General features: G+C 46.8%; 1 protein-coding gene across 4 annotated transcripts in view; it reads right to left on the bottom strand.

Annotated features, from left to right (window-relative positions):
* Positions 1-5,170: 5,170 nt before the first annotated feature.
* LOC132828955 (F-BAR domain only protein 2-like) overlaps positions 5,171-14,431 on the bottom strand; it is a 69,787-nt gene continuing 60,526 nt past the window's right edge. For all 4 annotated transcript variants that reach the window (XM_060846178.1, XM_060846179.1, XM_060846177.1 and 1 more), the window contains exons 24-27: positions 10,562-10,755; positions 9,935-9,999; positions 8,775-8,939; positions 5,171-8,596 (exon numbers count right to left, since the gene is read on the bottom strand). In XM_060846178.1, coding sequence (XP_060702161.1) covers positions 8,574-8,596; positions 8,775-8,939; positions 9,935-9,999; positions 10,562-10,755 — 447 coding nt within the window. In that variant the 3' untranslated portion in view covers positions 5,171-8,573. The remainder of the gene's footprint in view (positions 8,597-8,774; positions 8,940-9,934; positions 10,000-10,561; positions 10,756-14,431) is intronic.

Here is a 14,431-nt window from a genome sequence, read left to right on the forward strand (position 1 = left end):
CTCAGGCCAGGCTGCGTTACTGCAGGCCAGGTTTGACCTCCCACAACAGCATAATCTCAGGCCAGGCTGCGTTATTGCAGGCCAGGTTTGACCTCCCACAACAGCATCATCTCAGGCCAAGCTGCGTTATTGCAGGCCAGGCTGGTCCTCCCACAACAGCATCAAAGCCGGTTATTGCAGCTGGATGAACATTAAAGATCATTGACGTTAAACTTAAATTTCTGATTTTCTCACCACAATTTCTGCCAGCATTTCGGTTTTCCCACCGCACTATTTTGCTTTTGTTCAATGTCTGAGAGCATAGTGGAAGCAGAATCAATTGTGGCTTATGAGAAGCATGTTGATAGTGGGCAGATCAGTGGCAGATGAAGTTTAATGCAGAGATATGTGAAATGGTAGGAAAAACATGGAGAGTGAATATAAAATAAAACATACTGTCATGAACCAATGGGTAGCATGCTGAAAATAAAATCGTCACAAAAGTTAAATAGTTTATGTTCATAAAATTCTCTAAGTTATTTGACTTTCAGATGCAGATTGATAGAAAGTACCTACCAGGTTTCTGTCCTTAACAAGAATGCATCTAATTACTTGCAACAATAGTCAAAGTACATGTAAACAACTATAAACTGTTAGCATTTGACATAACTAATTAAAACTCTAATCCCTGCTAACCTCTCCCTTACACACACACACACACACACAGACAAGGGGAAAAACAGTTCAGAAGTCTTTGTCACAAATTCTGTTGAGTTGATCAACAGATTTTTTTCGGGCTGGAGGAAGGTTTGTAGTGGAGTCCCTCAGGGGTCAGTATTGAGAGCCTTGCTTTTCCTGATATTTATGAATGATCTGGATCTTGGTATACTGGGACAATTTCCAAAGATTGCAAATGACATTAAACTTGGGAGAATTAGAAACTGGGAGGTGGACAGTGTGAAAGTCCAAAAGGATATTGACAGGTTGGTGGAGAGTGGATTGGTGGAAGACAGGGTTCAACAGAGAGAATGTGAGACAATGCACTTTGATAGGAAGAACATTTAAAGTCAAAAGACTAAATGGAGTGTGGGAGCAGAAGGATTGGATTGTATAGGTGCACAGGTCATTGAAGGTGGCAGAACAGGGAACGGAGGAGAAAGTGAGGACTGCAGATGCTGAAGATCAGAGTTGAGAGTGTGGTGCTGGAAAGACACAGCAGGTCAGGCAGCATCCGAGGAGCAGGAGAATCGACGTTTCAGGCATAAGCCTTCATTCCTGATGAAGGGATTATGCCCGAAATGTCAATTCTCCTACTCCTTGAATGCTGCCAGAACAGGGAAAGAGAACATTTAGAGAGCTGCACAACATGGAAACCTTTGCTGACCAAATATTCCCATTTGCCATCATTTGGCCCATATCCCTCTAAACTCTTCCTATTCATATACCCATCCAGGTGCCCTTTAAATACTGTAATTGTACCAGCTTCCACTACTTCCTCTGGCAGCCAATTCCATACATGTACCCCCCTCTGTGTGAAAAAGTTGCCCTTTGGGTCCCTTTTAAATCCTTCCCCTCTCACCTTAAACCTGTGCCTTCTAGTTTTGGGCTCCCCAACCTGGGGAAAAGACCTTGGCTATTCACTCTGTCCATGCCCCTCATGATTTTATAAACCTTTCTAAGGCCTCCCCTCAGCCCCTGACACTTCAGGTAAAATAGACCCATCCTATTCAGCCTCTCCTCTAAACTTTAAACCTGGCAACATCCTTGTAAATCTTTTCTGAATCCTTTCAAGTTTCACAACATGCTTTCTCTAGCAGGGAGATCAGAATTGAATGCAGAATTCCAAAAGTAGCCCAAATAATGTCCTGTACAGTTTCAACATGACCTCCTAACTCCTGTACTCAATGCACTGACCTATAAAGGAAAGCATACCAAACACCTTCACTATCCTATCTATTTGTGATTCCACTTTCAAGGAGCTAAGAACCTGCATTCCAAGGTATTTTTGTTCAGCAAAACTCTCCAGGAATTTACTATTAAGTATTAATAAAGCATACAATGGTTCTCAATTTTATGAACGGGCACAGAGTACAAGAGCAGGGAGGTGATGATGAACTTGTACAAGTCACTTGTTAAATCTCACCTGGAGGATTGTGTCCAGTTGTGGGTGCCACATTAAAGGAAAGATATAAATGCATTAGATGGAGTGAAGAAATAATTTACAAGAATGGTTCTGCGGATGAAAAACTTCAGTAGTGAGGATAGATTGAAGAAGCTGAACTGTTGTTTTTAGAGAGGAGATTTGATGGAGGTTTTCAAAATTATGAGTGGGCTGGAAAGAGTAGGTAGGGAGATGCTGATCCTGCTGAAAAAGAAAGAAAAAGGAATGAGAGTGCATAGAATGAAAGTGATGAGCAAATGAAGCAAGGATGATGTAAAAACAACATTTTCTTACAATGAGTACTTAGGGCCTGGAATACACTGACTGGAAACGTGACAGAGGCAGCTTGAATTGAGGCATTCAAGAGGGCACTGAATAGAAATGGTGTGTCAGGATAAGGTGAGAGACACTAGGTAATCAAACAGGCTCACACACAATGGACTGAATGGCCTCCTTCTGTGCTGGAATATTTCTGTAGTTCGGTCTTTCTTGCTGATCCAGAAGTTTCTTACTGGCCTCCCACTTCTGAATGCTTCCTCTGGTTTGCAAAAGGCACAGGGTGCTTGATTCATTGTATAATATTTCTAATGTGCTAATTGTGAGTCACAGCTTCCAGCAATTACTGAAGGAACGAGGAACTGTTTCTCTTCAGGATTAAAGTGAGTTTTGACTGCAGAGAACAGAGAGAGACTGCCCTTGGGCTGGTGGAAATCAAATCCCTTTTCAGTATCCCAGTCCCAGCTCCAAGCTGTTCAATTACCTGCCAACCGATTACATGGCTGTTGGCAGGCAAAAGGCTTTTGTCATTGACAACTGGTCACTCGTCCATACACCAATCAGTTTAGTACCATCCATAGCTGCATCTGAATGCAGAATCTCTCTGCTCCTGTTGTCTGCAAACACTTCAATTCCTGCTTGTTCAAACAGCTCACAATGCTAACCATGAATGTGAGCCTCTCAAACTATAGAGCAATATTTTCAAAACACTTTTTAAAAACAATTCCTCCACATATCAGTCCACAACTTTAAAAAAATGCAGAAACAGAAAGATGCAGTCATTGTCGTACTCTTCTATAGGATTCACTGGATATTGTCTGGGATGAAGCATTTCAACGAAGGAGAGGGGCTGGATAAGTTCGGGATTTTTTCTTTGAGCAGAAAGGGCTGAGGGGGTCCTGATAGAGAGGTGTAAGATTATGAGGGTCACGAACAGGGTGGTCAGAAAAGAACTGTTCCCCTTAAATCAAAGAATCAGTAATGAGGGGCAAAATTTTAAAGTGAAAGGCAGGAAGTTTAGAGGGGTTTGAGGAAGAACCATTTTAACCAGAGGGTGGTGGGCGTCTGGAATGCACTGTCTAGGAGGGGAGTTGAGACAGGAAACCTCACAACCTTCAAGATATACCTGTGTAAGCAGTTAATATCATAATATTCAAGGCTTTGGCCTGGTGCAGGAAAGTGGGACTAGTATAGATTGAAGATTAGTTATTGGTCAGCATGGATTCAATGGGTTGAAGAGCCTGTGTTCTGTGGGATTCTATACAAGAAACTAGTTCAGCCTCAGTTACAATAATACATTGAGAGGAGTGTGAATGCAAAAAACATTTACAGGGAATAGTGCTAAAAGATAAATTAACTTAAATCGCAGGCTTGCAGAAATTGTCACTATCTTTCCTTCTCCACCAAAAGCACAGAGACCTGACTGAACTACTCATGAGAAATGAGGGGTCTGGGATGATTAAATAGGAAGAAAGCATTCTCTCTCAAGAAATGATCGAGATTGAGAGAGCATATAATTAAAGTACTTGGTAAAATAAACAAAAAAAAGATTTTTTTTTCTAATTGCTGTACAGTGGGTCAAAACCCTGGAATCCCCTCCCTAAGGGCATTGTGGCTCTACCCACAGAATGTGGACTGCAGTGGTTCCAGAAGGCAGCTCTCCTCTTCGGGCGGCACGGTGGCACAGTGGTTAGCACTGCTGCCTCACAGCGCCTGAGACCCGGGTTCAATTCCCGACTCAGGCGACTGACTGTGTGGAGTTTGCACGTTCTCCCCGTGTCTGCGTGGGTTTCCTCCGGGTGCTCCGGTTTCCTCCCACAGTCCAAAGATGTGCGGGTCAGGTGAATTGGCCATGCTAAAAATTGCCCGTAGTGTTAGGTAAGGGGTAAATGTAGGGGTATGGGTGGGTTTCGCTTCGGCGGGTCGGTGTGGACTTGTTGGGCTGAAGGGCCTGTTTCCACCCTGTAAGTCTAATCTAATCTAAACCTTCTCAAGGGGCAACTAGGGACAAGCAATAAATGTTGGCCCAGTAAAAGATGCCCACAACCCTTGAGAATTTTTTAAAAATTACCCCACCCCGGCTGTAGAACTACAGCTCACCTCTTCATGTTCAAGAAGTCAAACAGGAATCCAGGTGCAGTTCTGCTCTTGGGTGATTATGTGTGGAGTTTGCACGTTCTCCCACTGTCTACATGGGTTTCCTCTGGTTGCTCCAGTTTCCTCCCACAGTCCAAAGATGTGCAAGTTAGGTGGATTAGCCATGGGAAAAACAGGGTAAAAAATGAGGTCTGCAGATGCTGGAGATCACAGCTGCAAATGTGTTGCTGGTCAAAGCACAGCAGGCCAGGCAGCATCTCAGGAATAGAGAATTCGACGTTTCGAGCATAAGCCCTTCATGCAGCATGGGAAAAACAGGGTTACATGGAGAGGGCAAGGGTGATTGGTCTGGGTGAGATGCTTTTTGGAGGGTTGGTGTGGACTCGATGGGTCTGTTTCCACAGGGATTCCATTCTGTTAGATGGATAAGACCAGGGGCGCACTACCTGAAAATCTAATTCCATTGGTATCTTCAAAAAGATGAATTGTGTATGTCCTTGAAGACAGTGAAGACCAGAATGGGCCAAGGGGCAGCACAAATTTCACAGAGAGTTCGCACAGGCGCACTGTGGGATTCTGTCCTGCTCTTCGACAGGATCCTGTCTTCAGAACAAAAACCACCGAAGCCAGCGTTGGTTTGCTGTTAGTTTTTGTTTATTGCTTGGTTGAGTGTACAGGCATGACCTCATAACAGGAGGCTGACCATCATCAATATTCACACAAAAGCACAGCTCACGGAACGGGGTCCCCCTTGGAATCTCAGAACCTCAGCCCCCAGGCCCAACTGGATTTCTTGAGGCAGAGACAGAGGCTGAGGTGGGGTGGAGATGGTGGGAGGGTGAGGGTGAGGGGAGGAGTGGGGTGGGGACATCTGTTGGTACAGTGAGAAATGGAGAAGCAAAAAACACACTCCAAAATGAAGGCTAATTCACAAAAGAAGCCCTGGCTAGTTTTCACATATATGTACATTTAATAATTATATAAATCAAAGATCTCTGAGGTTCCAAACCATCCAATAACACTAGGTGGGAGTGTGAAGTCACACATTACAGCAGGAACACCTCCCTGTTACTGTCTCTAACCTCTCTGATTATACCAACTTTGTCATGACATGACAACATTTTGTCAATAAAACTTTAAAAGGCAGTGTGTCGAGGGCAAGGAACACACCAAACACAACATATAATAGGAATGTTCTCGCATCCATAAACCCAGCTCCTGAACAGACACCCAGGTAAATACAAGTGCAAGCTATTGTACCCTTGATTCTATTTCCAAGAATGATCAAAGGTTTTATGTAGCCAAAACTTTCTGGGTGGGTATGGGGCATAGGGCAAGGAACTAAAATTAGTCCCAAAGTCTCCAACCACGTTGATCCTGTGTTGTATTGTTAACTGGGTTGAAGTGGCAATTTGAGAAACATCTCTGGCCACAACACATCGTCTCTAGGATCAGACCAATAGAAAGTCAGGATCAACTGCAGACTCATTCCTCTCAGATATCTTCAGGGCAATATTGCAATCAAAGTATCAGGGCAAAGTATAAATGAACCCTCACCCAGAGATCAGACAGGGTACAGTGTAAAATAAAACAATCTCCCTCACTGCTAAAGTTACCAGGCCTGCAAGACTGGCCTGGAGTTGAAAGCAACTGAAAATTACTTGGGGATTCAAAAACCCAGGAATCAAAGAGTTCACAGCTACATTCAAATATTGCACATTTTCTTTTGATCAAAATCAATGATTTGGAAAAAATCTTAGCCTGACTGATGGTGCAGATTCATTCAATCACATCATAATGGCTGGAGGATAGACCAGTATTTGGGGAGGGTTTGGTCAGGGTTTGAGGTGGGAATCACATGATTAAATCTCCAGGAACTCATCTGGTGAAAGTTGGCAACCCCAGCATCAGGACTAGTCCCAGTCGGAGTACACATTGGCAGGGCAAGGGATCTTGTCAGATATCCTGCCTGACCTCAAACCCCTGCTGTCCCTGAGTCGATCAAACTGAGAACTGAAATCTTTCCTTTTACAAAGCTCCTTCAAACACTTTAGGTGGCTCTAGGAATGATATGGACTGCTGGAATGATATAGACGCTGGAATGTTTGGACAATCCTGGTGGTTTCACCATGTGACCTGCCAATCTCCCTTCTCATTCAGTGATTGGTCACTAGACTTGCCAATAGGAATGCTGCTCCTCCCCAAATCAGATCATTCTTGATTGTCCAGATCCCTTCTGCAAGATCTCTACGTTGCCTGGAAACCACACCAGGAAATGAAGCTACAATTCTGAAAGCTTGACAACTTCTTCCTGCCCATAGTTTGTCCTATTCACACCAAACAACAACTAGAACCCTCCCTTTCACAGACAAAGAGCCTTAAAATCTAACCCAAGGACAAATTCAAGACCCATCTAGATCAGTTATTCCAGATCCTTAAATGGAAGTTCATGGTCTAAATGTGGAAACATTCCTAGCTGTACGTTTTTAACAATTTAGAGAATATAGAGATTAAACACTAGAAGATAATTAAAAATCTTCAAGAGTGACAGCACCTAGGACTGAGAACCTGATAGCGTTTATTGAACAAATTTTTAATAGAAAATTATTTCTTTCACTTTCTCCCCTGAAAGTGCTGACTCTTGCTGAAGCGCAGATATAAACTTGCCTCTCCAGTATTTTGCCCCCAGCTGCCATTAATCAACACACATGGCATAGTAACGGGACTCTTCAGCTATGAAGGCATCACCCCAGAGTTTGATGTTGTCTGAAAAGTGCTGTGCAGTCTGGCAGACTTTCTGGAAACAACAGTGACAGGATGAAAAACTCCAGGCAATTAGGTCAATGGGCTGCAGAAGGAGAAGAGGTCAGATGGTCTCCAACAGTTGTGACCCCCAGGTCAGACCAGTGACAGATGTGGACCTGCTAGTTCTCGCTGTCTCAGCCTGGCACAGAAGCAAACTAGACTCTATCAGCATACCACACAAACTGGTGAACTTAAACTCATTAGGTCTGGATACAATACTTCACTTTGAACTGACACTGCTTAAAAGATGTACAAAAAAACTCAACTGATTCCACTGAGAGTCTAGATTTATTACATCCAGAATTCCTAGCTTCTTGACTCCAAAATGACATTCACAAATCACTGCTCATTAAACAAGAGGGAACAAGGGTTGTTAACTCTCCAAGATTCTCATGGAGTCTTCAGCAATTCAGAAATTAAATCTCACAGCAAAATGAAGAGAAAACTCGCAGGAGATTCTGAAAATTAAAATGGAACTGTGAATCAGGTTCATCTCATCAGCTTCCTGTTAGTTTTGAACCTCACTCTAATGCTGTCATTGGTTTAAACCTTCTTGTCTGGAGTAAAATAAGCTTCAAATAGGCCAATCCTCAAAACCATTGCATTTCACGATGAGCTTCCCTGGAAATGTGGTCATCCAAAAGGGGGAGATGTGTCCCAGAGTCTCATTGGTGTTCTTCAGTTCATTTGTTTCAGGCAGCTCACTGAAGCTGGGAGCAGTCACTCAGCTCCTGCCAACTACAAAAAGAAACCCAAAGTTCCCAACATTGCATTTTCCACAAAAACAGAATGATTGCAGCAACTCTCATTATCCTCAAACTCTGCTGGAAGAGCCAGAGGTTAATAGAATCAGAACCACTTGTTCCAAAGTGCAATAAATACAGATTCAGGGTGTGGGGTTTGGGGAAACACTGCACATTGTGAATAAAAGCATTCATATTGTTCCTCCTGGTCCAGTAATAAGTTGCACAGGGCAAGAGCTAAGACTGACCTACAATTAAATTTGGAATGGGAACAATTCAAAATCACAATACAGGCAGAGTTTAGTTGAGAGATTTTCCATTTAGGAAGAGAAACATGCTGAATACCAAAACATTAAAAAAAATCACAGACCAAATCAGAGAGTGATTGAGGTAAACTGTTAGATACGTCAGAGTCCGTAACCACTCAAAACAGTGGAATCTCTCAAACAGTTCCCAGATGGACAACCAGTTGAGTGCACACACAAGTCTTCATCCAGTGGGAAAACTCCTCACTAGCATCCTGCAAAGTACTTGCCTAGGTAGAGAAAGCAAAACACAGAATTAGTGAGCTGACTAACTGGTTGTGATGAAAGACAAAGTAATTCAGCATCTCCTAAATGCTCACAAGCATCAGGACACTGAGTCAGTGTCACTGACTGAAGATTCACTGATGTGTCCTCAATTTCAATCACTTGGAGCATGTGAAATCTTACCTGTAACTAATTTCTTCTTCACCAGAGAGAGTCTGTATCCAGCCCCCACCAGACAGATATCAGCTCCCGACATTGTGTTCCCTTCGCTTGTAAACTGCAGGGCCACGGGGGATGGCTTACTGGGGCCATTCGTCACCTCCCAACTCGCAGACAGTGATCCTCTCCCTGAAGAAGCCAGACAGAAAGAGAGAGGGAGTTAGACAGAGAAAGAGAGAGAGAGAGAGAGAGAGAGAGAGAGAGAGAGAAAAACAGAGAGAGAGAGAGAGAGAGAGAGAGAGAGATGCACCCAGACAGAGAAAAGGGAAAAGTGGGAGAAGATGATGGCCACACCAGACAGAGGGAGAACAGAGAAAAACAAAGACACCTAGAGGGAGAGACAGAGAGACGAAGGGCAACGGAAAGACACACAGACAGATAGAGAAAGATAGACATACACACGCACACAGGAAGAGACAGAGCACCTCATTTGCAGGCTTACTGGGAAGGGAGGTGAGTGAAATTTATTGTTAAAAGGCTTCATACCCCACCCTTTCCAGTCTAGAGTGTCTGGAGAGAGTCAATTCTCATTCAAAACAGCAGCAGCATTAGGGAGTGAGGAGGTCACTGGGATCTGTGAAAGAAGAAACCCTTCAAACAAACAGTGGGAAGAGGTGGCTGCTCCCTCAGGGAAACCAGGGTGGGCAATAAAGAAAGGACAACTGAGCCAGTGACACTGGGTGGGGGTGGGGAAGGGGGAGGCCTCTGCCCCATGTATCCTGTGAAAGGGGTGGAGGGAATAGGGAGGGGGTGGAGAGAGAGGAGGCAGAGAGTTTGGGGAGGGGAAGACAGTCAATGAAGGTAGGCAGGGGACGGTGGGGGGGGAGAGAGTGTGGGGAGAGGGGTAGAGAGGATTGGGAAAGGCGGGGAGAAGGGCAGTGAAGGTGAGGGGGTAGCAAGTCCTCAGAGAGTGGCCTCCCAGTAGTTGCTCTCCGGTGAACAGCTCAGCACGTCTCAAGACAGGCAGGAGGTGGAGCCAGGACCAGAACCAGGTAGAAACAAACATTCTCCCACTCTCAGGGCGCCGGGAGGGGGAGGAGCAGGGGCCATGGGCCTAGTAATCCCCAGGTCCCCATACAGCGTAATGGTGCTGGGTCTAGCTTGTCCCTTTCAACATGAGTTACCTTCAGGTCCTGACTGGGTGCAGATATCTGGAAGCTTCCAGCACAGCCTCTTCTGTTTGGAGTTCCTTCAGGAAAAGAAGCAGAAAGTCAGTGCCTGGTTAGCCACAGCATCTGGGTTCCTATCCCCAACCCCCAACAACGGGCAGATCCTGGGGGCCTAACCCTCAGCCTTGTCTTCCACCACTCGCCCCAATAACTCCTCACCAGCCTCAGGGTCAATCCCTGTCCGGTTCTCACTGAAGCACCTGGAGGTGATTAGCCAACATACAGGAGCTGCAATAATATAAGGTGTTGTTGTTGTGGTAACGTGCCACCAGGGATAGGCATGGCCTCACCTCTGTTCTAATGTTCAGCTTTGGGGAGGGGGAAGAAGGGAGGGGCTGGGTGGGGAAGAGGGGAGGAAAGAGAGATGTTATCTTGGTGAAGGAGAGAGGGGCTCAGTCCTCCCAATATTGGTTAATATCACAACCAGAGTAACATACTGGTTACTCAACCAGCACCCTCTACCCACACTCACACTGCTCCTCCCCCCACCTCTGTTCCCTCTCCCCCTCCCCTCCCCTCCCCCATTTCCAGTAGCCAGTTCCCTCTGCTCACATCCACAGCTCAAGAGTTTCTGTGTCTTACCAGACAGCAGTGGGCTGGGACTGGATGTTACTGACATCTCCTTCCAGTGGTAGCAAGGTCTGCAGGTTTCTCAGCTCCTTCGCTGTGCTGCTTGGGTCAGGCTCATAATCCAGGGTGACCTCTGTGTAACCCAACTCACATTTCCAGTGAGCAGCAACTTTCAGAGGAATGGCTGAGCAGTCAAGAGTAGAAACCTATAAAACACAGAGACAGAGACAGGCATATGGACACACAAGCGCACACACACACACAGCCACAGAGACACATGCACAAAGAGATATCAGAATGAATCCATCACCAGGAATGTACTGTTTGGAATTACTGCTGCTCCACACTGACCCAAAGCCCCTCCAACCTCTCCCCCTATCCCAACCCAATCCTTCTCTCTCCTCTTGAACCCCTTGGAAGGGGTTGAAACTTTGACAGCATGGGAAGAGGCCATTCAGCCCATCATGATCTGAAGGATATATTGATTTGTTGGTTTCATAGTTAGGGGGACAGATAGGCGGTTTTGTGGGAACAAGAGAGACTCAATATTGGTGTGTTGCCTCCCAGGTGCCAGAGTCTGTGGTGTCTGTGATCGTGTTTTCAGGATCCTTGAGGGGGAGGGGGAGCCATCCTAAGTCGTGGTCCACATTGGCACCAATGACATAGGTAGGAAGAAAGCTGGGGATCTAAGGCAGAAATTCAGGGAGCAAGGGTGGAAGCTTAGAGCTAGAACAAACAGAGTTGTTATCTCTGGTTTGTTACCAGTGCCACGTGCCAGTGAAGAGAGGAACTGGGAGAGAGTGGAGCTGAATACATGGCTGCGAGGATGATGCAGGAGGGTGGGTTTTGGATTCTTGGAAGGTGGGACCTCTACGAACAGGATGGTCTTCACCTGAACCAGAGGGGTATCAATATCCTGGGGGGGAATTTGCTAATGTTCTTCGGGTGGGGGGGGGGGGGGATGGGAACCTGAATTGCAGTTCCAGTGTACAGGAAGTTGAGGACAGTGAGGTCAGGGATGGTTTTACAAGGTCACGAGGGGGCACCGGCAATTAGGATGTTAATTTGAAATGTGTGTGCGTCAATGCCAGGAGCATCCGGAATAAGGTGGGTGAACCTGCAGCATGGGTTGGTACCTGGGATTTCAATGTTGTGACCATTTCAGAGACATGGCTAGAGGGACAGGAATGGTTGTTACAAATTCTGGGATTTAGATGTTTCAGTAAGAACAGAGAAGATGGTAAAAGAGGTGGGGATGTGGCGTTGTTAATCAAGGGTAGTATTACAGCAGCTGAGAGAATGTTTGAGGACCCATCCACTGAGGGAGTTTGGGCTGAGGTTAGAAACAGGGAAGAAGAGGTCATCCTGTTGGGAGTTTTCCAAAGGCCTCTGAATTGTTCCAGGGATGTAGAGGAAAAGATAGTAAAGATGATTCTCGATAGGAGTGAGAGTAACAGGGCAGTTGTTATGGGGGACTTTCAATTCCCCAATATTGGCTGGGAATACTATAGTTCAGGTAGTTCTGATTGGTCAGTTTTTGTCCAGTGTGTGCAGGGGAGTTTTCTGGCACAGTATGTAGACAGGCCAACAAGGGAGATGCCATATGGATTTGGTGCTGGGGAACAAATGTGGCCAGGTATTAGATTTGGAGGTGGGTGAGCACTTTGGCGATAGTGACCATAATTTGTTTATGTTTACAATAGCAATGGGCAGGGATAGGTATATACTGCAGAGAAAGAGGTATAACTGGGGGAAAGTGAGGACTGCAGATGTTGGAGATCAGAGCTGAAAAATGTATTGCTGGAAAAGCGCAGCAGGTCAGACAGCATCAAAGGAGCAGGAGTATCGACGTTTCAGGCATAAGCCCTTCTTCAGGAATGAGGAGAGTGTGCCAAGCAGACTAAGATAAAAGGTAGTGCGGAGGGACTTGGGGGAGGGGCGTTGGGGTTGCGATAGGTGGAAGGAGGTTAAGGTGATGGTGCTAGGCCGCAGAGGGGGTGGGTGCAGAGAGGTCAGGAAGAAGATTGCAGATCAAGAAGGCGGTGCTGAGTCCGAGGGCTGGGACTGAGAAAAGGTGGGGGGAGGGGAAATGAGGAAGTTGGAGAAATCTACATTCATTCCTTGTAGTTGGAGGGTTCCTAGGGAGAAGATGAGGCGCTCTTCCTCCAGCCGTCGTGTTACCATGGTCTGGCGATGGAGGAGGCCAAGGACCTGCATGTCCTTGGTGAAGTGGGAGGGGGAGTTGAAGTGTTCAGCCACAGGGCGGTTGGGTTGGTTGGTGCGGGTGTCCCAGAGGTGTTCTCTGAAACGTTCCGCAAGTAGGCGGCCTGTCTGCCCAATATAGAGGAGGCCACATTGGGTGCAGCGGATGCAGTAAATGATGGGTGTGGAGGTGCAGGTGAATTTGTGGCGGATATGGAAGGATCCCTTGGGGCCTTGGAGGGAAGTGAGGGGTGGGGGGGCGGGTGGGGGGGGGCAGATGTGGACGCACGTTTTGCATTTCTTGCGGTTGCAGGGGAAGGTGCCGGGAGTGGAGGTTGGGTTGGTGGGGGGTGTGGATCTGACGAGGGAGTCACGGTGGGGTGGTCTTTCCGGAATGCTGATAGGGGAGGGGAGGGAAATATATCCCTGGTGGTGGGGTCTGTTTGGAGGTGGCAGAAATGATGAAGGATGATATGATGTATCTGAAGGATGGTGGGGTGGTAGGTAAGGACCACTGGGGTTCTGTTCTGGTGGCGATTGGAGGGGTGGGGCTCAAGGACAGAGGAACGGGAAGTAGAGGAGATGCGGTGGAGAGCATCGTCAACCACGTCTGAGGGGAAATTGTGGTCTTTGAAGAAGGAGGCCATCTGGGTTGTTTGGTATTGGAATTGGTACTCCTGGGAGCAGATGCGGCGGAGGCGAAGGAATTGGGAACATGGAATGGCGTTCTTACAGGGGACAGGGTGGGAGGAGGTGTAATCTAGGTAGCTGTGGGAATTGGTCGGTTTATAGTAAATGTCCATGTTGAGTCGGTCGTCCGAGATAGAAATGGAGAGGTCTAGGAAGGGGAGGGAGGAGTCTGAGACGGTCCAAGTAAATTTGAGGTTGGGGTGGAAGGTGTTAGTAAAGTGGATGAACTGTTCAACCTAGTCGTGGGAGCACGAGGCAGCGCCGATACAGTCATCGATGTAGCGGAGGAAAAGGTGGGGGGTGATGCCAGTGTAGCTGCGGAAGATGGACTGTTCCAACGAAGAGGCAGGCAGAGCTGGGGCCCATGGCTACTCCTTTGGTTTGGAGGGAGTGGGAGGATTAGAAAGAGAAGTTGTTCAGAGTGAGGACCAGTTCTGTCAGTCGAAGAAGGGTGTCAGTGGAAGGGTACTGGTTGGTTCGGCGGGAAAGGAAGAAGGGAGGGCTTTGAGGCCTTCGTGATGGGGGATGGAGGTGTATAGGGACTGGATGTCCATGGTGAAGATAAGGCATTGGGGGTCGGGGAAGCGAAAATCATGGAAGAGGTGGAGGGAGTGGGTGGTATCCCGAATGTAGGTGGGGAGTTGTTGGACTAAGGGGGACAGGACCGTGTCGAGGTATGCAGAGAGGAGTTTGGTGGCGCAGGAGCAGGCTGAGCAGGCTCCTCCGGCCCCCACGCCTTATCTTCACCATGGACATCCAGTCCTTATCTTCACCATGGACATCCAGTCCCTATACACCTCCACCCCCCATCACAAAGACCTCAAACCCCTCCGCTTCTTCCTTTCTCACTGACAGACAGGAGGCTTTAGCAATTTTGGAAGATCTGAAAATAGATAAGACCCCAGGCTGGATGGGATTTATCTTCGGATTCTCTGGGAAGCCGGGAGGAGTTTGCAGAGTCTTTGGCTTTGATCTTTATGTCATCATTGT

This window comes from Hemiscyllium ocellatum, chromosome 28 (genome assembly GCF_020745735.1).
Source record: "Hemiscyllium ocellatum isolate sHemOce1 chromosome 28, sHemOce1.pat.X.cur, whole genome shotgun sequence".
NCBI lineage: Eukaryota > Metazoa > Chordata > Chondrichthyes > Orectolobiformes > Hemiscylliidae > Hemiscyllium > Hemiscyllium ocellatum.